The sequence below is a fragment of the Taudactylus pleione genome, unplaced genomic scaffold (genome assembly GCF_031769625.1).
Source record: "Taudactylus pleione unplaced genomic scaffold, aTauple2 ptg000019l, whole genome shotgun sequence".
In the NCBI taxonomy this organism is placed as follows: domain Eukaryota; kingdom Metazoa; phylum Chordata; class Amphibia; order Anura; family Myobatrachidae; genus Taudactylus; species Taudactylus pleione.
In genome coordinates, this window is record NW_028284421.1 from 3,234,036 (window position 1) to 3,255,888 (window position 21,853).

General features: G+C 41.2%; 1 protein-coding gene across 1 annotated transcript in view; it reads right to left on the reverse strand.

The window, feature by feature from the left end:
* PRTG (protogenin) overlaps positions 1 to 21,853 on the reverse strand; it is a 114,972-nt gene that overhangs the window by 51,739 nt on the left and 41,380 nt on the right. The window contains exons 3-11 of the mRNA XM_088443075.1: positions 19,287 to 19,431; positions 17,894 to 18,027; positions 17,506 to 17,643; positions 17,176 to 17,334; positions 15,859 to 16,018; positions 15,170 to 15,417; positions 12,568 to 12,732; positions 12,030 to 12,335; positions 10,927 to 11,115 (exon numbers count right to left, since the gene is read on the reverse strand). Coding sequence (XP_088299201.1) covers positions 10,927 to 11,115; positions 12,030 to 12,335; positions 12,568 to 12,732; positions 15,170 to 15,417; positions 15,859 to 16,018; positions 17,176 to 17,334; positions 17,506 to 17,643; positions 17,894 to 18,027; positions 19,287 to 19,431 — 1,644 coding nt within the window. The remainder of the gene's footprint in view (positions 1 to 10,926; positions 11,116 to 12,029; positions 12,336 to 12,567; positions 12,733 to 15,169; positions 15,418 to 15,858; positions 16,019 to 17,175; positions 17,335 to 17,505; positions 17,644 to 17,893; positions 18,028 to 19,286; positions 19,432 to 21,853) is intronic.

Consider the following 21,853-nt stretch of genomic DNA (forward strand, 5'->3'; position numbering starts at 1 on the left):
CCTGCCCCCGGACAGAGGGAGCAGAGCTGTAACTAGACTTTTGGTGCCCTGTGCTAGAGAAAGCATTGGCACCCCCCCTCCCATTTTTTAAATCGGGACATAAGATAGTGCACCTGAAAAATGGCCATGGCCTCATAGGGAAGGGCCAGGGAAGAGATAGGAGAGGCCAGGAGATGCTGGGGATAAAAGAAGAGGAAGCTACAAGTGCGAATGATAATTAACAGGAAAGTTGACAGCCCCGAACAGCGCCCCCTGCCCTGTGGTACCCTGTGCCATGGCACTGGATGCACTACTCTAGTTACGGCCCTGAAAGGGAGGGAGGGGGAGCAGGGAGATGGCCCTTATGCCCCCCCTCCGCCCCGCCCCCCCCCCGGAAGAGGGAGGAAGGGGGAGCAGGGAGATGGCCTTCTGCCCCCGGACACAGGGAGGGGGGAGGGGACACCAGAGAGATGTCTGCTGGTGCTAAAACTTTGTGTACTCACTATTCACACATAGTGAATACATAAACATGTATAAATTCTAATAATCAAAAATGTAATAGCCCCCTTAAAAGAACAGTCTAGATCCGCCCCTGCACTGAACCCAGGTCAGCCCTGTAAAACCCTATGGATGTCAAGAAAAATTAACTTTTTCAGGCTCACAAAGATAAGATCACAAAAGGGAACACAAGGGAGGGGTGGAGACTGCTCACAGCATTGCAGGAATCATGGTTGATGGATTACCACTGTGCAGCCCTGAGTTCATGACTGCTTGTGCTTTACTGCTATTTGATTCAGCCAGTGAGAGCATGATGCAGCTTCTGGTAGCATAGTGTAGAGTTCACTTTTTCATCGCTCCACTTAGCCATCACTGTAATGACAGTAGTGGTATTAACCCTTTTCAGGCTGCCAGAATGCTGCCTCTGTTGTTGTCTGCAGCGTGCTACTGTACCTGTGTGTCTGGCTGCTGACATCAAATGAGACCCAGGAACATCCAATCAGCTGTGTTTGCTGAGTCCTGGGTTGGATAAGGTAGGATCTGTACACACTGCACTTTAACCCAACTTGTTCCAGTGTTCAACCCTGCTCGATTTCAGGGATGAAATGCCAGGTTGCTCGACCCGGGAATTTGTTTGGTGGCACGTTCACACTGAACCTCGACCCTGGTTGACTCGGCAATATCCTGGGTTATTTTTGCGATGTGAAGGTGTCGTTGACTATGGTCTATGTGCAAAACGTTGGCACAGTGATTAGCACTGAGGCCTCATAACATTGAGGTAATGGGTTGATTCCAAAATTAGTGTGTGTGTGTCCATGTACGGAATAGAGATTGTATGCTTCACTAGTGCATGGACTGATGTGAAAGACTAAGGGCCTCAGTCAGACCCGCTTGCAAGCGGGTTGATGTTGAGGCCCTGCGCACGCGCAGCGGCCGCACTGCGCGTGCGCAAGCCCCGGAGCGAGAGAGAAATTCTCTCGCTCCAGGGCTCACTACAAAAGGGGCGGCTGTCAATGGTGATCGACAGCTCGCACCGTTTTGTAGGCGGGGTGGCTGGTCAAATGGAGGCGTTCCCAAAGGAACTCGTGATGTCAGTGGTGAGCTTCCGGCTCTATTAGAGCCGAAAGCTCACTGGGGCTTGCGGCAGACCAGACCCTACCACAAGGGTCTCGTCGCAAGCCTCAAAGGTCGCGATGGTCTTGACCATTGCGACCATCAACCTGTCCGCTCGCTAAAGCTGTGGGTGGTCACCCACAGCTTAGCGAGCGGCCAGGAGGCCGACGCTTTACAGAGAAGCGGCCACCCTCATTCAGAGCGAGCGCTTGCATTTTGCGAGCGGCTCTGAATGAGGTCCTAAATTCTATGTAAAGCGCTGCATATTATATAAGTGTAATATAAAATGAAATGTTCATAATAATGATGAGAGACATTGCTAGTGATTTGATAGACCGCATTCTCATAAACACTGGTTAAGCTTGCTGTGTTGCTTCCACTGTGTAGTAGGCACACTTAAAGTTACAATGCAGCATTTAAACACAAGTGCCCTAAATCACAGGAGTAACATGCATTCACTAAAAGCATGCAAATGTGTGCATGTGCAAAGTGGCAACTTTTGTAAATTGCATCCAGTGGCCTGATTCAGCAAAGATCGCAATTGCAAAGCTGCACACAGGCATTTTTGCAATTGCGATCCTTGCAATAATGCAAATGCAGCAAGAGGTGTATGACACCCCCTGCTGCATTTGCGATTCCAGCACTGAGGTCACCATCGCGACCATCGGTGGTCGATGGTCGCGATGGTGGACGGCGCTGGGCGAGCCCAGCAGACTGCATACGTCCACGCAGTCCCTGGTCTGGTCACTCCCTTTAGCTGGCGCTACTTCTGTGGGTATTATGACTGCATATGCAACAATGTATATATCCCATGTTCTGCAATGTTTTGTACTGCAAGTCTTTTGCATTATTTTTTTCTTGTTTTGTTTGGACTGTTTCTGCTTATCTACTTTGTAAGGCACTGTGAAAGGGATGCGGTCAATATCCTGACCGTCAGGATGCTGGCGGTTGTAGTGCCATTGCTGGAATCCTAACACTTGTCAGAATCTTGGGACCTGCATCCTTACCACCGAAATCCCAAAGGCCAGTAGGGGGGTTGGGAGGAGGGCTAGGGGTTAGCCACTAGGGAGAAGGTTAGGCACTAAGGGGGGAGGGTTAGGTTTAGGGTGCGGGGAGGGGAGGTTAGGTTTAGGCACTATGGGGGGGAGGTTAGAGTTAGGCACCGGGGAGGGAGGGTTAGGGTAGGATGAGGGGGAGGGTTAGGATATAGACCAACAAAGTGTCGGTATGCTAACCCTGTCGAATGCCGTTGTCTGGATTCTAACTGCCGGAATCCTGTACCCAACCCATGTGAAACCCTTGTGGCAATATATAAATAGAGGATAATAATAATAATAATAATAATAATAACAACAACAGAGTGTTTGCCCCAGGACTCTGCATCTGCAAATAGTACAGCTTGGGCAAGCGTACAGTATATGGCTCTCCGTGACAGTCTGCATCTGTTTGCAGTGCCCTTACTTTACTCAGTAAAGTTAGTCCACCGCTCCTTACCCCATCCTGTTTCTCTGGGTGCAAACAAGCGTGCATGTCAGGTTCACACAAGTCTGAACGGTAGCATATATGTGCAGCTTGTTTTCTAGGCATACGCAGAGCAATTTTACAATTCAAACTTGTGTTGCTCTCATTCTCCATCAGCCTCCATAAGAGCATAAGAGCATTTCTACTTCTCAGCGCCTTTATAAAATATTACAAAAGAGAATAAGACAGATTAAAAAAAAAGCCCATGTCAGTCATTGCTAAAGGGTAGCCTTTTTCCTCCTAATCCTACTGAAGTAGCACTTCAAATGCAATGTATTTTTTAATAGGCAATCCCGAAGTTTTATTATTAGTGAAGACCTTTTCCGCTGGTCATCATCCCAACCTTTTCTCTCTCCCTCCCCCTAATTGTGCCACACGACCTCTGTGTCCAGAATCCCACCTGACACAGAGAGGTTTGCATAAATTCTCCTGACAACAAAAGCTTTCTTGAACCTCATGAAAATGGCCATATAATTCATTTTCCTTTAAACCACTTAATGAAATCCGGACAACTCGATTTTTAAAGTGCCTGCCACAAAGAAACCCATTAAAACACTGACACATTCAAATTGAAATGGAGGAATAAAAAAACACAACTTCCAGAACCTGTAATACTGGTTTCTGCTACATCAACTAGAGTCTTCAGGTGACACCTTCTTCCAGGATCTAGAACTTATGCTGCTGTATATTATGGCTGACATATTCCATCTGCTTTATATTTTCCTAAAAATAAACTCCTTTTGACAAAATACTTTTGGTATATATTTTATTTGTAGGAAAGCAAGAAACATCCAATTTTTTTTAAACTACTAAAGTTAGTACCATTAAGAATTTGAACTCTACTGGTTGTTTAAAATAAAATGAATGGCAGCAAAAGTTTGGTGATGTCAGTAAAATAAAAATGAAAATTCAAGTTTTATTAAAACCTCTTTTGTCACTGGGAGACTATTTAGTAAGCTTGTTTATCTACATATGTACTCTAGACTTTATTTACAATTCTAACATAGGAATGCTAGGCATTTAGGGTCAGTTCACAGACCATAGAATTCATTTGGAAGAGGCAGGCACTAGCAAACTGTAAGGGCAATATTATTAGTGATAATGCACTAAATTAAAGCTGAGTACACACTGAGAGATATATCGTCCATTCCACTGAATGTCAGACATATCTATAGTACATCGGCGGGTATATACACCCGATATGTCTGTGAACACAGACTTATCGGATAGGCCCTGCAGCACAGAAGATGACTAATATATCTGAAAGATATATCGTCATCTGAAGGTGTGTACGGGTGACCCGACGATCAACCATACACATTCTGCAGGGACCCGCAGATGAGCGACAACTCAAATGGGCGGCAAATTTAAATGCCTGTCCAGTTGTGACGTCAAGCCCAACAAATCGGGCAGCCGAGTGGTAAGTGTGTATGCGCTTACCAATCGTCAGATAGGCTGACCCTTCGATCTAATGTGTATCCAGCTTATGGGCTGTCTTTCACAAGATCATTTTAGAAAGGATAGAAATAGTGCTGACATGAGCCTAGTATTCCCAATAGCAAAAACAGCATAGTACAAACCAAAGCTATGAAACTTACTTCATTTTTCCACACGTGAATGACATCTCAGAACACACTCAGAACTGAATACATTCAGTATTTATAGGTACTTGTTTTTGTTCATCTCTAACATATGTTAAGGAACTACCTGAGCTCACATCCTAGCAATACAAAGTGTGCAAAACATAAACATGCAAATTAGGTTTTTCATTATTAATATGTTCAAGACATTAAAAGACAAAATGCTTTGATGTTAATGTCAGCTGCTTGTGCAGATATGGTCAATAAAACATGTTTATCCTTCTTTGAACTAGGGCAATTATGGAGAAGTGTCAGAATAGTCTGCATGTCTGTATAATTTATACATATGCTAAACACTTCAAGAGTGAATCAATGCATCAAGAAATAAATATATTTTCATTTTAACTGAAAGAAATAGGAAAACATATGAAACAAGATCAGTGAATCAGTTACTTTAATATAGAGAGCAGCCTGGACCAGTAATATAAATTATATATATATATAATGTATATATATGGAAATAGAGGGGGAATATGCGATAAGAAAGTCATAGTTGTTACCTATTTTATCATGATATTTGCACCAATAAATTAAAATGTTAACTGTTGTATTACTGGGATAATATCTGTCCCTACATTGTGAAGCTGCAACTGTTATCACTGTAGCTTTTCCTCAATTTTAATGGTTTATCATTTTTCACTGTGATACCACGCAATAGCTACTGGATATCATCACTAACTGGCTAATAGTAATGCTGGCCATACACTAGTTCGACCAGCAATATAAGATTCATCTTACAATTTCCCTTGAACTCCCCGGCAGCTACCTGGCAGTCCCATCTGCACGATTTGGTGCTTATGTTCATACGATCTCACGTACGATCATTCGCCCCGATGCATCGTGTGTGTCCGACCATCCGAGCGTCGTCATTTGTTAAAAAAAAAAAAAAAACTGATGCACTCACGGATGAGGGAGATCCATGATGCATGCATCTGTCTTTAATAAAATAAACACATATGCAGGGATGGTTCAGTGAGAAACATCCGTACATCTGTGAAAAAATAAAAGTGTTTAAAAAATAAAAAAAACGGCGTGCCCCCCCACACCCAATAGAACAAACAGCCCCGGGCTTTTAGCGACCCAGTGCTGGTTGAGGACAAACGACGTAGGGGGTCCCCCGTATGTAAGCACAACCAGCACCGGGCTAGTCAGAACCAGCCCTGGTTGTCAAAATACGGGGGACAAACGACGTAGAGGTCCCCCGTATTTTGCGCAACCAGCAATGGACTCTGATTCGGTCCTGGTTCTGGAAATGCAGGTGGAAAAAATGCGGAAGGTCCCCCTGTATTTTTCAGAACCAGCACCAGACTATTTCTAGCGGGGGACTGATTCCACAGCCCGGGGAGCCCTTTCACCGAGTCGCCAAGCTGAAGCATCAACTCTGACCGCTAGTCAGTACAGGCCGGGGATCCCTGGTGGTCTGGGGACCCCCCCCCCAATAAAGGGCACCCCAGGACCAAGGATGCCTACAGGGACAAGAGGACCAGTCCAGGTAATGTCGGTGAGTATGTGTGAGTGTGTATGTATGTATTAAAACTATACTGTCACAGTGTGTGTGTATTGTGTTTATTTAAACATTTCTATACAGGTGAACTACAGGTACCTGCGGGCCCTTAATGCCCCGCATGCTGGTACTTGTGGTTCTCCAAGTACCAGCATGCAGGGGAGGCTTGCTGGTACCTGCAGTTCTACTCGTAAAGACAATGTTTTCACTTATTTTTTTACAATACACCGCCCCAGGGGAGCCGGGGATAGCCCCGGGCTATCAGCCTAAGCCAGGGGTGCCCTGGAGGGGGGGTCCCCAGCTCCCCAGGGATCCTCGGCCTGGACTGATCACCGGTCAGGGTTGATGCTTCGGCTTGGGGACCCGGTGAAACGGCTCCCTGGGCTGTGGCACCAGCCCCCAGGTGGAAAAAGTCCGGTTCTGGAAAACAGGGAGACCCTACGTATTTTTTTCCCCCTGTATTTCCAGAACCAGGACTGGATCAGAGGTCAGTGCTGGTTGTGCAGAATACGGGGGACCTCTACTTCGTTTGACCCCCGTATTTTGCACAACCAGTACTGGGTCACTAAAAGCATTGGGCTGGTTGCTCTTTGGGGGGGGAAGGGGGGGGGGGGCATGGCGTTCTCACTGAACCATCCCTGCATCTGTGTTTATTTAATTAAAGACCGATGCATGCTTCACAGATCTCGCTCACCCGTGCATGCATCAGTCTATATTTTCTTTAACAAATGACGCCGTTCTGATGGTCGGACGCACGATGCATTGCATGCGCAAATGCACGGCACGATCTGCATATTATCACGAAAGATATGATGGGCTGCACATCTGATCATATGATACGTTTTAAGAGGTGTGGGAGCACGCATCGGATCGTATTCCTTCCTAAATACTACACGATTTTCACACGATTTTCACACGATTCATCGTACGGCGCGTCGACAATCGGGCAATCAACCAGAAATTGCGCTAGTGTATGGCCAGCATTAAGGTAGGGTAGGGCAAACTATACAGTAGCTGCCCAGCCTAAAATAATTCTGTCATTATATTTAAATTACGTTAAAACAACTTTCTTGTAATAGTGTCGCACTAGGCAATGCTATGCAACCCACATAATGTAGGATTTTACATTAAGAAGAAAATAAAATACAAAATAGACATAGGCCCTGATTCAGAGCCGCTCGCTATTTGCGGTCGTTCGTTTTAAAACAAGGGGTGGCTATTCAAATGAACCGTTCGCTAATTGCGGTCTGTTCACGCCTCTAAGTCTGAACGAGTGAGCAAAACTTGCGGTTGTAAGTTTGAAAAATACGCCCCCTTGCCGCTCGCACCATACGTCATGTCCGCTATTTATTAGATTAATCGAGTACATCGAACAGCGTATGAACTGCTCGCTATTCTTGTAGCTGGTTTTTTCAACCGCTATTTTGCGAGCAGTTCTGAGTAAAAAAAACCAAGTGACGTGGTCAATGACGCTGCTGTAGTAATTATGCACTCCCTTAAAACGCCCGTTTTGACCTTTAAGCACGCCTGCGTTCGAATTCCACACCCCCGTTTTCAAGCACCTTTCCCTGTTACCACCCACATACGCCTCCTTCTGTCACTCAAAATAGCAGGCATTCGCTATATAGCGAACAAACGATTTTCGGCTGCACTGACTGGTTCGCGCATGCGTATTAAAATCCGTACGCATGCGCAGATGTGCGAACATCGGTCAGAACGAACGAGCGGCTCTGAATCAGGGCCATAATGCATAGTTGAGAGCATGTGATTATGATTGTAATTATGACATAAAATATTATCTTGCAGTAGTCAAATGTCAATATTATATGTTGAGGGTGTATTATTTTGCAATTAAGGAATGGAGGTTGCTGGTTGAAACATTTAATAAAGTTCAGAAACTCACAGCCTGCTGTTGGAAAGCCTTGCTGATTAATCACACTCACTGATTTTCTGTGATAGTAATTCATCAAGTTCAGTTCTGTGCTAGCTCAGCCATTTCCCCCTTAATGTCCATTGACTAGAGTGGCAACAGCCCCATTAGCCTTAAATTTGTGATTTCACCCCCTGTATTATTGCTTGGGAGAATATTCCTTCACAGCTCTTGTTCAGTACAGTTTTTAAAATATTTAAAGGAAAAACATGCAGACTCTTTTGCCCCAACTAAGCTCAATGTAGTATGTCAGGTGGCTGGGCATGCATAAACCATCTACCTTAATCAAATTCCATCACTGAAAAAGTAAGGTTACTGTATGTTTAGATCTAGACAAAACTATGCATGTACATTTACAACTCTAGGCACACATTTGGCATCACCCAGTGCACCCACGAAACATACATCCTCTGCTGTGTTTGGTTTTCACTAAAGACAAAGATAAAAGCAGCGCCAGCAATATAATACATAAACGGTAACAGATTTCTTAAATGAGTATACGTTTATATGAAGATATAGACGTCCTTGGATGAGATGAATGACTAATTTCTGTTCATTTTTATCTGATTTCAAAGGTTGATTAAAACTTGCAATATTAAAACAACTTCAATAGTGACGTGAAAGGACCATACTGACTGACTGGATTATACATACAGGGCAGCTTTAATCAGTTGGAAAAGGGGGTAATTGGCAAAGTGGTACAAGAATCTGGGAATCACCCACATTTAAGACAATTGGTGAAAACCACAAGGGTACCAGAGAATATTAAGAACAACAAAAAATAAAATTCTACTGACATGTCCTGTGAGCCTCTTATTTGAATGTTTACTTCCACAGCAATAAAAAGCGTCAGGTTGCCGGTTTGCTTTAATAGATTTTAAAAAATGTCTTATATGAGCTTTTAGCTGGCAGAGCACACTGGGACTTTTAGGTCTACAACAACTGAATATAAGCAGGTTAAGAGACGATCACTATTTGTTAATGTGTGTTGATGTTAGATGGATGATGTGAACACCGGAAATGTACCATCCATTCTTAGCACATTATACAGAAGTCAGAACTCTGTCGCCATGTCACTGGAGTTGCAGCATGGAATGCATGGGCCAGCATTTCCCAAACTCGATTATCAAGGCAACCTTCCAGCACAGGTTTTAAAGATAGCTATGCTGAGCACAAGTTAATTAATTAGTATAACAGTCATCTGTGCTTAACCATCGATAGCCTTAAAACCTGGACTGTTAGGGTACCGTGAGGGCCGAAGTTCAGGACCACTAGGCATAGACTCAGTGGCGTCACAAGGGGGGGTGCGGGCCGCACCCGGGTGTCACCCACCCCCCCTTTTCGGGGCGCGCGTGGCTTTTCCGCGCACAAGGCATCCCACCCCGCACCAGGTGTCACTGCAGGGAGGGACACCACTGCATAGACTATTGCATATAAACCATTATATTAGACATCATACCTATTAATAACATTTGCATTTTTGTTATGAAACTCAGTTGCAACAATGGAACATCAAATAAAAAATATATATATTTATAACTCAGTAACATTATTACAGTGATACCCTTAAACCCACTTCAGTTTTTCATACATTTCTTTGTTTGACCTCGGGGGGTATATTTACTAAAGGTCGATTTCAATAGATTATGATCGATTTTAAATCGATCTAAATCAATCAATGTTGTGTTTCTGAGGCTAAATCCCACTTATACCTCTTTTCCACCAAAAACCCAGGTCTGACCTGGGTTTTTGGACATGGTTCCAACCCTGGTAAGACCCAGGTCAGACCCATTTACACTGCACCTTCGATCTGGGTTACTCCCAGGTCAGCCCTGTTCACACTGAACTCATAAAAAGTGGGAGGTGAATGCCCCACAACCACCAATCAGCTCATTTTAGGCATGACCAAGGTCAGATAACCCGGGTTACACCGTTTACACTGCACCATTACCTGGGTCCATCCTGGGTCCAACCCTGGTAGCTACCTGGGTTGGATTGCAGGGTCACTTGACCCAGGTTATTTTTCAGGGACCCTTTTACACTGAGCTGTGACCCGGGTAGACCCAGCAAAACCCAGGTTTTTGCTCTGGTGTAAAAGGGGTATTATTAACAGACAATTTAGGATTTTTTTTTTTTTTAGTAAATGTGTGATTTAGCCCCAGAAACACACCTTCGATTTAGATTGATTAAAATTACCTTTAGTAAATACACCCCCTAGCCTCTAAAATACTTAAAAAAAATATAACAAAAAAGTCTTTACATGTTTATACACAAATAGCTGTTGCAAAAAAAAAAATATAGCAAAAATATGGCGCCTCTGCAATGGGGTCTGTTTAATGTAGAGATGTAATGGGGTCTATATAATGTAGCGAGTAATGGGGTCTGTATAATGTAGCTGGCATGGTGGCTTGCAATTTGGCTGTGTAATATTGTTTACAATGAGTGAGATTACACTTGGTCCTTATTTGCCATGTGAGGCCTGATTTCTGCCTGTGTTTTGTTTAGCAGCCATGTATGGATGCGATTTTAGTTTTATATCATAGTTATTACCTTTATCATATTATGGTAATACAGATCTTTGTTTAACATTAGATTTCTTATTTGATTGACATCTTTGTCATAATATTTTATTTACATTAGTAGAGAGAGAGATTGTATATTAGGGAACATTAACGCAGACATAATGGCCCTAAAACATGATATCAATAGGTCTGTTTAGTTACTGGCACCTACACACTTACCTAAGCTCCCAATGTTATAATCAAAGTGTTTCACATCCAGCAGGATAGGTCCACTCTCTGGCTTCCCTTCCTCCTTATAGTACAGCATGTAACCCTGTATGGTTGCTGTGTCCTCAGGATCCTGTTGCCATCTCACAGCTATAGTTGTGCAGTTCAAGGGATCCAAACGTAACTCTGGAGACCTTGGTGCTGTAAAAGAACAGTTGTACTTAATATGATATCCTTATCTAATGTATTTATATGCCATATGATAAAAACATTCTCACAAGTATGTTTCCTTTGTTTACGGATTCTTTACTTTAAAGATGGGAATGTCATTTTTACACTTTAGAAAGAATTGTATGGGGTTTTTTTTTTAGCAGGCTTAGATATATAATTACATAGCTGGTAAAGCTTAAAGCAAACTGGTCTATCAAGTACAGCCGCTGTTAGACTTCTCTGTTGACCCAGAACAATAAAGTCACAAAGTCGTTGCATTACTATCTTGTTTGCTTAGGCTGTCACTTAGGGACAGCTCTCTGATCCCAACATAGTTTATCTGACAATCTTAAGTTACTCTACAAATCACTGTGCGGATGGCCTCTTTTAGCAATAATATCTGTGTATCCCTTTTCTCCATGTCAAACTTCTCTAAACTTCCACAGCATGGCTGCTCTCACATTTCTGAAGTTCTATACAGACTTTTTATGAAAGTCAAACCTTGGCTAGATGCAAAATATGAAATCACTCAGCAGTCCCAGATATGATACAAGTATCACATGTGCTTAAATATACTCATACATTTGATTGTAAGCTCTCATGAACTATGCAACTGACATGAAATGGGGGGTGGGTACGCCATCCGGCTCTGATAATTCCGGTGGTCAGAATCCGGCGGTAATCCCGATGGTGGAAATCCCAACGAATACAGGTAAGTATTCTAACCATTCCCCTAACACACTTTTCCCGCAGCTTAACCCTAACCCCGCACAGCCTAACCCTAACCAAAAAGTAATTTCATTGGCCCTAGTTATATGCTACAGACATATTAAGATATTCTAACGAGGCACAGTGAAGCTTTTGCACACGACACCCCTAGCGGTATGCCTTGCCAAAACACTTACCTCTAATGCTGCTGACTTTGGGTGTCCTGTGAGATGTCCAGACTGATGATTCTCCCCACCCCACGTTTGTTGCTGCTGCTATACGAACCAGATAGACACTGTCTGGTTTCAGGCCCTCTAGGAAATACTCATGCATTGTCCCTGGAAGTTCAAGTACTTGGACAGAGCTTTCAGTGCTCATTCTAAATGATAACCGGTAAAGGATGATCTTTCCTCGACGGAATTTGGGCTGAATGGGAAGCCATGAGATAAGAACATCTGTGGGACTGCGGCTTGTTAGACTGATTTCTGGGGCTCGCAGCGGAACTGGAATAAGAATAATCCAAATCATGTTGTTAACATACTGTATAACACAATATAACACAATATATTTACAATTTACAAACCTTTTATGTTCATTCATAGAAGAAAAGCTTTTAACACAATAGCCAAAATATCCAGCATGTGTATGTTCTTTTATTTACATTTGTTACATAGATGTAACCCCATTAGCACACTTTTAGTCAGCAGAGGAAAGACAGTGAGTGTGACCTCTTACCGTCCTCCAGTGTTTTCTGTGTTATATGATCAGACATCTGGCTTGCACCTATTGGCATGTAGGCTACAACATAAAATGTGTAGTTGCTAGCAGGTTCCAAGTCGTCAATAATGTAATGATCTGTGTCATTCCCTATAACCACTTGATATTCTTCATTATTTATACCTAAATAAAAAAAGAACAATAAACAGTGTATGTGATCACATAAATATCGTAGTGATCTACATTGTGAGGTTTGGATGGGAGAGAACTGTAATTTGGCATACACTATTAAAACCGGACTATTATAATGTTAATTCCTACAGAAGTCCCAAGGTTTATTTATACCATATTCTGCCAACATTACTGTGGTAAAACAGAAGCATATAGATCAACTATTCAATGGCATACCGCTGAAGCTTGTACTAAAAAAGTGAATATATTGGACACTGTAAGGATACTTAAGTGACATGCACATTCCCCATTTAGCAGTAAGCATGGGAGAAATTTCACGGATAACCAATGAAATGCTTCATTCCACAGTACACAGTCCTCCCTGCCACCTCATATATTCTTTGCCAGTTTGGTAATAATCAGTGTATTACTCTTTAAGCATAATTTCCATTTAAACTAAAAAGGGAAACAGTGAGAGTAGAATAATGTCTTAAATAGAGTAAAATTGTAGTACAGGTCTTAGTGATACAAGGAAACATCTTCTGGATAAACAGATCTTCTTAATTCCCCTAAATCTTCTATTTACAAGCAGGATTACCAACTGAAATTCAGCCTCTATCAAAATTTGATACTATGGGAGGATTTAATTTAGCCGCGGAACATGCCCCGCAGCTAAATGATTGCGCCGCACAAGGAAATGTTATTCAATTAAATAGCATTTTACCATGCAAGGTAAACCAGGGGTTAATGTGCGCTAACAAATTGATTCCGGGTACAGTGCGGAATAAATATTTGTTTCCCAAGCGCGTTAAACCCCAGTGGCTGCCTTTTCTCATAGCTCCTGAAGCTGCAATGAAAAGTGTACCTCTGTGGTTTAACACATGGGGTGAACCCCGCTGATTGAATTGAACGGCATGGGTAACTGAATTCCCTTCTGGGAATAGGATCCCAAATATCAGCATTTTATTGTGTTGATCACGGAATAATTAGGAACACAAACAAACATAAATATATGTGTGTTGTGCTATATTCAATTTGGAAATTCAATTCTATTGAGCCCATTAAAAGTAACAATCAAGTTGTGTTCCGCAACTAGTCACAGCAAGTTTTGGCAAACTGCTCCATTGAAGAAACAAAAAAAATTGCAAAATAGATTTACCATTTAACCACTTATAGTACCTTCATCTTAAATCCATGTGATTAAATGTTGGGAAAAACAAACCACGTGCCATTCAAGAACAAGCCGTTTCATAGGAAACAACAACTGCACAGAAAGCTGTATTGTAGAAGAAGCGATTATAGAGTTGAAACCTATTACAGCGCTTGGATAAGATGAAGGCAGCCACACTGAAAGAGAACGCTCTCTATAAATGTGTTGTGTCTTAATGAGCTTAGGAAAAATTTCAGCAATTCATATTGAAATATGCAGAGGGTTACATTGCCGTGATTCCCTTTGTTGTGTCTTAATTCCTAAACATAGGAGCTAGTAGGCGGAATAAGGTTTTTGAAGGCTGTTGGTTCAAGACCATTTCACACCAAATACATGTCAACTTAATCAAAACTCCCCCACCACTCATTACTTTTAAATTTATAAACAAAACCCAGGACCAAATTCCACTACAAAGCTTTCCCACATTTCTGAATTGACTAAAAAGCATTTTAATTAGACAAGATTACCGGCCTCTCACAACAGAGCCGTTGATGGTTTGTTAATTAGGAATGTCGTGGCACGATTTTTGACCCGCTAAACAAGATCCTTAAGCTCAAATTAAAAGGCCTTGTTCTTGGATTGAATGAGCCACTGGGCCTCATGCAGGGGACTGATGAAATGACCATAATAGGGGGTGAGACCAGCCTACAAACATAATCACTATGCCCTTTGTAGAGTTTCCAATTGCTAACAAGGAATTAATACACTCATGTACTCTCATCCGACCTTTGGTTTGCCCAGCACACTAACCCATTAATTTAAATGCAAGATCTTGTCCCTTTTTAAAGGACACCTGTTGGCTTTCTTTGAACAGCATCTCTTTTTTTACACACAATAACTATTTATATATTAGATTTCATTCATCATCACAGGAAATATGATGATGCGCAAGTTGATTAAGCAAAGTTACAAAGGATGTTTTCTTTTATCTAAACAAGCAACCATTCACGTAGATAAGAGAGTGGTAGGAACATAGTTTCTTTGTACTTTTGTCAGTAGCCAATTGGACAAATGTTTTGGCTTATTAGTTTCAAAAGAATAAAGTAACAATAATAAGCTAGCAGCAGTAAACCAAGCACAGATGAATTATACAGCTGATTAAATACACACACAACACAATTTAATTGAAAACTAGTACTAGAGTGGCTCCGGAAGGGGAAATCTTATAGGAAGAGCCACTTGCAGCTGTCAGAAATCTATAGGCTTTTCACATACACACTGCAATTCACTTATTCTTACCTTCCGCCTTCATGTAATGCACAGAATAAGCAATTACTTTTTCAGAGTTGTAGAGGGGCCTTTCCCACGACAGTATAATAGCTGAACTGGACATTGTCTCAGCTCGGAGGTGACGTGGAGCACTGGGTCTGTCTTCAGACATCACTACTTTCAGCCTTGCTCGAGAAAGGACAGAGCCTCGACTATTTTCTGCCATACACTGATATACAGCATCATCTTCAGGGATGATCTGATTAATTACCAGTTTACTAGTATAAAAAAAAAAGAGAGACACAGAGCTTACATGAAATGAAGTGTAGTGCTAACCCAACAAACCCTTGCTTTTTAAGATATGCTGCTGCAGACAAGATAGCAGATACCAAATATACATACATTACTTTATGTAAATATATATATATATATATATATAAATATATATAAATAAAATTTTAAACATGAGACCAAACATGTAGTGTATTGTGGATTTATTAAACTACAGGTGACTCTTCGGAGTGAAATAAATGTTATACAACCAACGTGGTCGTTACTGTGAGTACACAAAAAATTGGCAAGCTCCCTCTCTCCTACTGATATCGTGAACTGCTCTATTCAATTGCATAATGCTGGTGAAAATGTACTTAGACACAGTTCACATTGTATGTAACCTAATATGTTGTATACATGTGTCGGCTTGGAGTTTTTATTTTTACCTGTTGTACATTTTTACTCTTCCATTAGAATGTATCTTTCTGCCATTCTTAAACCAGGAGATTTTTGGAGTTGGGATGCCTTCAGCCTGACACACAAAACGAGCAGTTCCAGCACGTGGCCTCGTCAAGGTTTCTGGACGTTCAATAAATGATGGATGCGCTGTAGGAAAGAAAGTATAACAGAGACAAGAAAAAGCTAAAGCAAGTGATGCTTGATCTCTCCTTGTATATATCCTATGTACTGGTGCGCCTGCACACTTGTGATTTCCACGTGTGTGTATATTTGTCTGGATTAAAAATGAGACAATCATCATCATTTACTCCAAAACCTTCACCCTGGTTCATATAGGCACGTCATTTAAGACTTGTAGTTTATGTATTTCAAATGTAATTCAAAAGAGGATGCATCTCAAATGGGCATGATCTGTGTACCCTTACTGTACTGCATTGCAACACCCCTAATCCACATCTCCAAGCTGACAGGGCCACATGTATAAGATACATGTCTGATCTCTGGATGGGTGCTGTGCACATGTGCAGTGTCTTCATTTTGCACCAAGGCGCATCTTTAAGCAAATGCACTTAACTGAAACTCTGGCCTCTATACTTGCGGCAAATAAAGCAAGTCTGGCTAGCCGCAAATCACATGATACCAGAGTCTAAATTATAATTGTGACTCCTAAGAGTTTGGGCATGATCTTTATCTCAATGGCTCTCTAACCCTCTGCTGACTCCTCAACAGGTTAAACTTAAGCACGATACGTATTTTGTGGCACCAGAAGTATGACTAATCCAAAAAATTACAACACTTAATTTCAAGCTCCACATAAAAGGTTTCTGCTATAATATATGTTACTGTTCACATGTTTTTTTTTTTATTATTGACCAGTCAGCGATTTGCAATGGGAACATAATTTCGCAGAAATATGGCAACATGCACAGCGCATATTTTGAATGACTTCTTGGGAAGACAGAGCTGCTTAACCTCTGTTTATCCTCCAAAAGATCAACATATCTTTACAGGTTTAGTACAACCTTAAATAATTACATGCATTTCCTGTAACAAACCAAAAATTTTACAGGAAATGCATGTAATTCCAGATAATGTATCCAATTATGTATTAACTCAAAAATGCAGGCGTAATTTGTAGCTTCAGAATGCATAGTATCGTGTTGTTTAAATTATCCTGTATATAGTTTGTAGTTTACATGTACAGATACATTAACTAGGTATAGATCTATATTTTCCCCATCTTTCATACTATTTCCTGTACAAAAATGAGTAAACCCTGGTTCTCACTATAAAATTGATCTTACCCAACACTAAGACGTTAGCCATTGCCACAGTGAAGTTGCGAGTTCCTGGGGTGGACGCTCTACAGATGTAGACCCCAGAATGCTGTAGCTTCACATCAGATATAACAAGATTTCCATTACCCAGCACTCGTGAGTTGAAGACGTCAATGGGTTTATGGTCTAGGACAGAGAGTTTTGTTTTATTTGTTTTTTTTTTTATAATTAAACGCTGCTGTACCGCTGTAATAAATTTTATGTCTAAAACACTAAAATGGCAGTAAAGGATTACATTTTTGGTACATAATCTCTGAGGTTCTCGCAATATACTATTTTGGCAAAATTAACTCTTACCCAGCCTACTCCAAGACACTATGGGTTTAGGGTTGCCTGTAGCTAAACACTCCAGGGTAACAGACTGATGCAGGGAGGTCGTTGTATTCTGAGGAGCTGCTATAATAACAGGTTTCTGGAAAGATTTCACCTGTTTGGCTAGAAGAACACATAGAAAACAGAGTCAGGAAACATAGTTCTGAGTAACAGATTTTCCAATCACAGTCACCTTGGCAATGGTTTTCTAGCAGCTTGTTTTCATAACAGTATCATAACATGGGTGCATAATGTACCTTGCTACTTCCAATTACTATGGTTGGTAAATTGCAGTAAACTTCATTATCCAGACAACCAGCAGATAAGCTGTCAGGAAATGTGTTCTCCATTATGGAGTGGTTGAAACACATACCTTGTACAACAGTCAACATGGCATTAGCACTTTTCCGTCTATTTGATATTGTAGTGGCTACGCATCTGTAATTTCCCGCATCCTTCTTAGTGACACCATAGATCTGAAGAACCCCTTTTGGTAGAACAGTAATCCTATAAATAACAACAGAAAAATAATATGTATAAATAATGATATTCTTAATGTGCTACCTGAGAAATATCATCAGAATAGAGCCTTCTCTTACCCAAGATGCAACCAAAACTTGTCCGCTCTCTCATCATCTCCTGCTTTGACTACTGCAACCTCCTGCTACCTGGCATCCATTTATCCTTGTTCCAATACATCTTAAGTGCCACAGACTGAACTGTTACTTACACATACCTACAAAGCCCTCAACACCACCACCACTTTCTACATCTCAAATCTCATCTCAAAATACTCTCCCTTAGATCTACCTCTGGCCTGTGTCTTTCCTTACCTCTGGTAACCACATCCTACTCCCAAGCTGCTACACACTTATGAATTTCCTTACCACACCCGACCACAGCCTTAAAAACCTTAAATACTCTCCGAAAACCCATCTATTTACTGGAGTTTACCCATCGTTGACCAAAAGTACCCACACAAATGCACTCTCACAACTGTCAGAATCTCCACTCTGGACCTCACTTGCTCCTCTTGTTTCAGCTCTGCCCTCCTCTTAGAATGTATGCTCTCCTATGAGCAGGATCATTCCCACACTTTGTTTTCATATCTGCATTTATTTTGTCTGTATGTCCCTGTTTTATGTATGTCCTGTTCCTCCCCACTACCCGGCACTGTGGAGCAATGTGCTGCCTAATAAATCTATTATAATAAATAATAATATGCTCTAAATTAGTGACAAATAAAACCAACACGCTTAATTCTGTGTAAAATGTGTTTGTAAAGTTCAGGTTGGAAAAATACATATTAAAAAAAAAGTTAAATGAAAAGTAAATCAAATCAATTATACGCACCCAGTTTCTCAATATGGTACATACTGGTACTACCTCATTTATATGTACAACAAACCAAACTATCATCAATTTCAGATATCTCACCCATAACAGTTCTACTAATGGTGGGTTGCATTTATGACCCGGGAGTCCTTCTGCGCATGCGTGGCCATCGGCCAGTACATGCGCAATTCATGGGAGACCCTGGGAAGTATCCTATTTGATCCTTCTCAGGGAAGTCTCAGATAAGAAGCCCATAGACTTCTATTAGGCAATGTCATCTGCCTATCAGGAGCATGCTTTGGAAAGCTTGGTGCATATACGGTGATTGTGGTCAAACCTCCGAAAATGTCATTTTCTGCGGTTTGACTGCATTTTTCAGTATAATTCATCTCGCACTGTGTCACTTATATTTTTATGTAAATTCGTCTTACCTGTCCATGGCAAGAGGCAGAGCTGTGCGGTTTACTTCCCAAGTAATGACAGCTGAAGGGTTTGCGTTTATTTTGCAGGAGAATCGGGCCACTCCCCCCTCCTGGACCTCTATTGAAAGTGGTTGCTCTTCAAAGGCAGACATACCTGAAATATAAAAAAAACCCACAGTTTATGTACAAGGCACACACTGAATCAATGAAACAAAACCACAATAGTAATATTCAATTACATAATAAAGTGTTCACTGACCACATAATGTCTACATGGAATTTAGTTTATTGCTGATTGTTTCTATAACTTCATTAGGCCTGCCTAAAGATTTATAACAGGCTCACTCCCACCAGTATCCAGATTAAAAAGATTTATTGATTGTACTGTGAAAATGCCGAGTTTGGTCAGCTCTGGATGTATTATCTGACCTACACAAGTTGGATCCTGACTTCACGGTGATGGAATTGTGACTGGTTAGAAATACTAATTAGTGTATCATGTAGAATAGAGAATACCCTGGGGGTGAAAGTTGAATAGTCCATAATGTTAAGATCCCATGATAATTGACAAACACTCTGCACAATCACATTATTACAGGCAGTCCTTATTGTTCAGGAGTATTAGGACTTCATCTCTATGGGGAAATATTTTATATGTCACGTGTGTTGTATTTATACCATACATATATTGCTGCAGTTCCTGAGCGATGGATATTCCCGACAATGGATAAAGAAACAAATTAAATCCTATCTTCGGGCAGAAACAAGGCAGTAAAGCTTTCAATTCCTACTTGACACTGACGTTACAAAACGGTTTCCTAGTTCACAATTGATCTAAATGGCCGTAGAGAATAGTATCTTAGCTTCTTTTCTGATTTAAAGAAAAATATATTTTGTCCATCTTATAGCAAATCCCAACTACCTTTACTGTACAAGCAGTCACAGATCAAATAAGAAAAAGAAGCACGACAAATCATTCTTATCCAATCTAAAATAAGTGCAATATCATCCCAATAAGCTGATACCTAATATAATGAAGATTAAAACAATAGAAGAATACAAATGTACCTATTAATGTATTGCATTTATTATGCAGGATTTCTTTCATGTTTGAAATGTGCTTTCTAAGAATTTATATCCTAATCGTCATGTGTCCTTTATAATTGCTATTTAAACCAAAGTATCAGATGATCAACAGACTGGTAATTAGCGTTTGTGATTAGTACACAGCGATATAGGCACAATATGTAATGTTGCAGTATTAGTTTTCAAAATTAGTCTTTTTCTTCCATTTTTTAAAATTAATCTTAGAATTGTGAGCTCATTGTCCCCATCTGAAATGTAATTTCCAGAATAATTGTGTCTTTGTAGCTTTACAATCCTTTATTGCACCTTATGAATCAGTGCTAATGTCAATTTAAAACCCAAACTGTAAAAGCAATGTGGTGATGGGGTGAATGAGCCATAAAAAAGCCCCACATCAAAGTCGTACAGAGGGTTGTGTTGTTCGTGAAAACAACCCCCTTCACAACACCATAAATGTAATTGCCTTTTTATGAGAAGTTCACCCCTTTCTTTTAGTACGTTGGTACTTCTCAGCTTTATGACCTGGCAAAAACAACGCAACCTATTGTGTTATACTACCCAGCCCAAGTCTTCTGTAATCCTGCTCATAGCACCTGTGCTTCCTCTATCCAGTGCAAAGCTGTGACCAAAATCTAGATGTAAGTTTGTCCACCAACGTCCAGATCACAGCCAATATACACAAGCTGTCCTTAAATTGACTGTCGCATCATCAGTCTCCTGAGTATTCTGCCACATTGCAACCAAACTACACGACATCAAATGGTGGCAATAAACCTTTCTATTCATCAAACCTTTACATATCTATAGTCTACACTTCCCCCATCTGGCACTCATACTACCAGATACAGGTATAATCTCCAGTCTGGGCCACACTAGCCTCATTGTATCAGCATGGCTCTCTTCCTTTAGGTTGTAAGATGTAATGAGCAGGACTCTCTCTACCCAATGTCTCGTTTAAGCTTTCTTTTATGTATTATAGTGAAATGACCATGTCTTACTTTATTGCAACATACTTTATACTCTAAGTGATTCCAACTTGAAACTCCTATTACAAACATTGGGTCTGATTCAGAGATGGATGCTAATGTAACGTTAATGCGATCGCAGTTGCGTTTTCGTATGCAACGCAGCTGCAATAATATGCTAATGTTTGCAAAAATCACCCGAGTATAAAGACGCCCACCTTCTTACCTGTGTGCGACGATGCATACCTGCGTAAATATCAGTAACATCGACGCACATCGAGAGGCCATCTTACCCTTGCGGAAGGTCTGACCAGCCGCAGACTCGTCAGCTCTGCTCTCACGCAGGGGACTCTCATGTTGCGTATGCAATCGTAGTGGCTAATTTATACACGCCCATGTAATGGCGTTCAAACGGATAGACACGCCTGCGTTTTTCTGACCGCCACCTCCAAATGCTGACTACCTGTCAATCACTATGCGATGTATTCCATTGTGCATCCGTAATCGAGAACACCGCGAATGCAC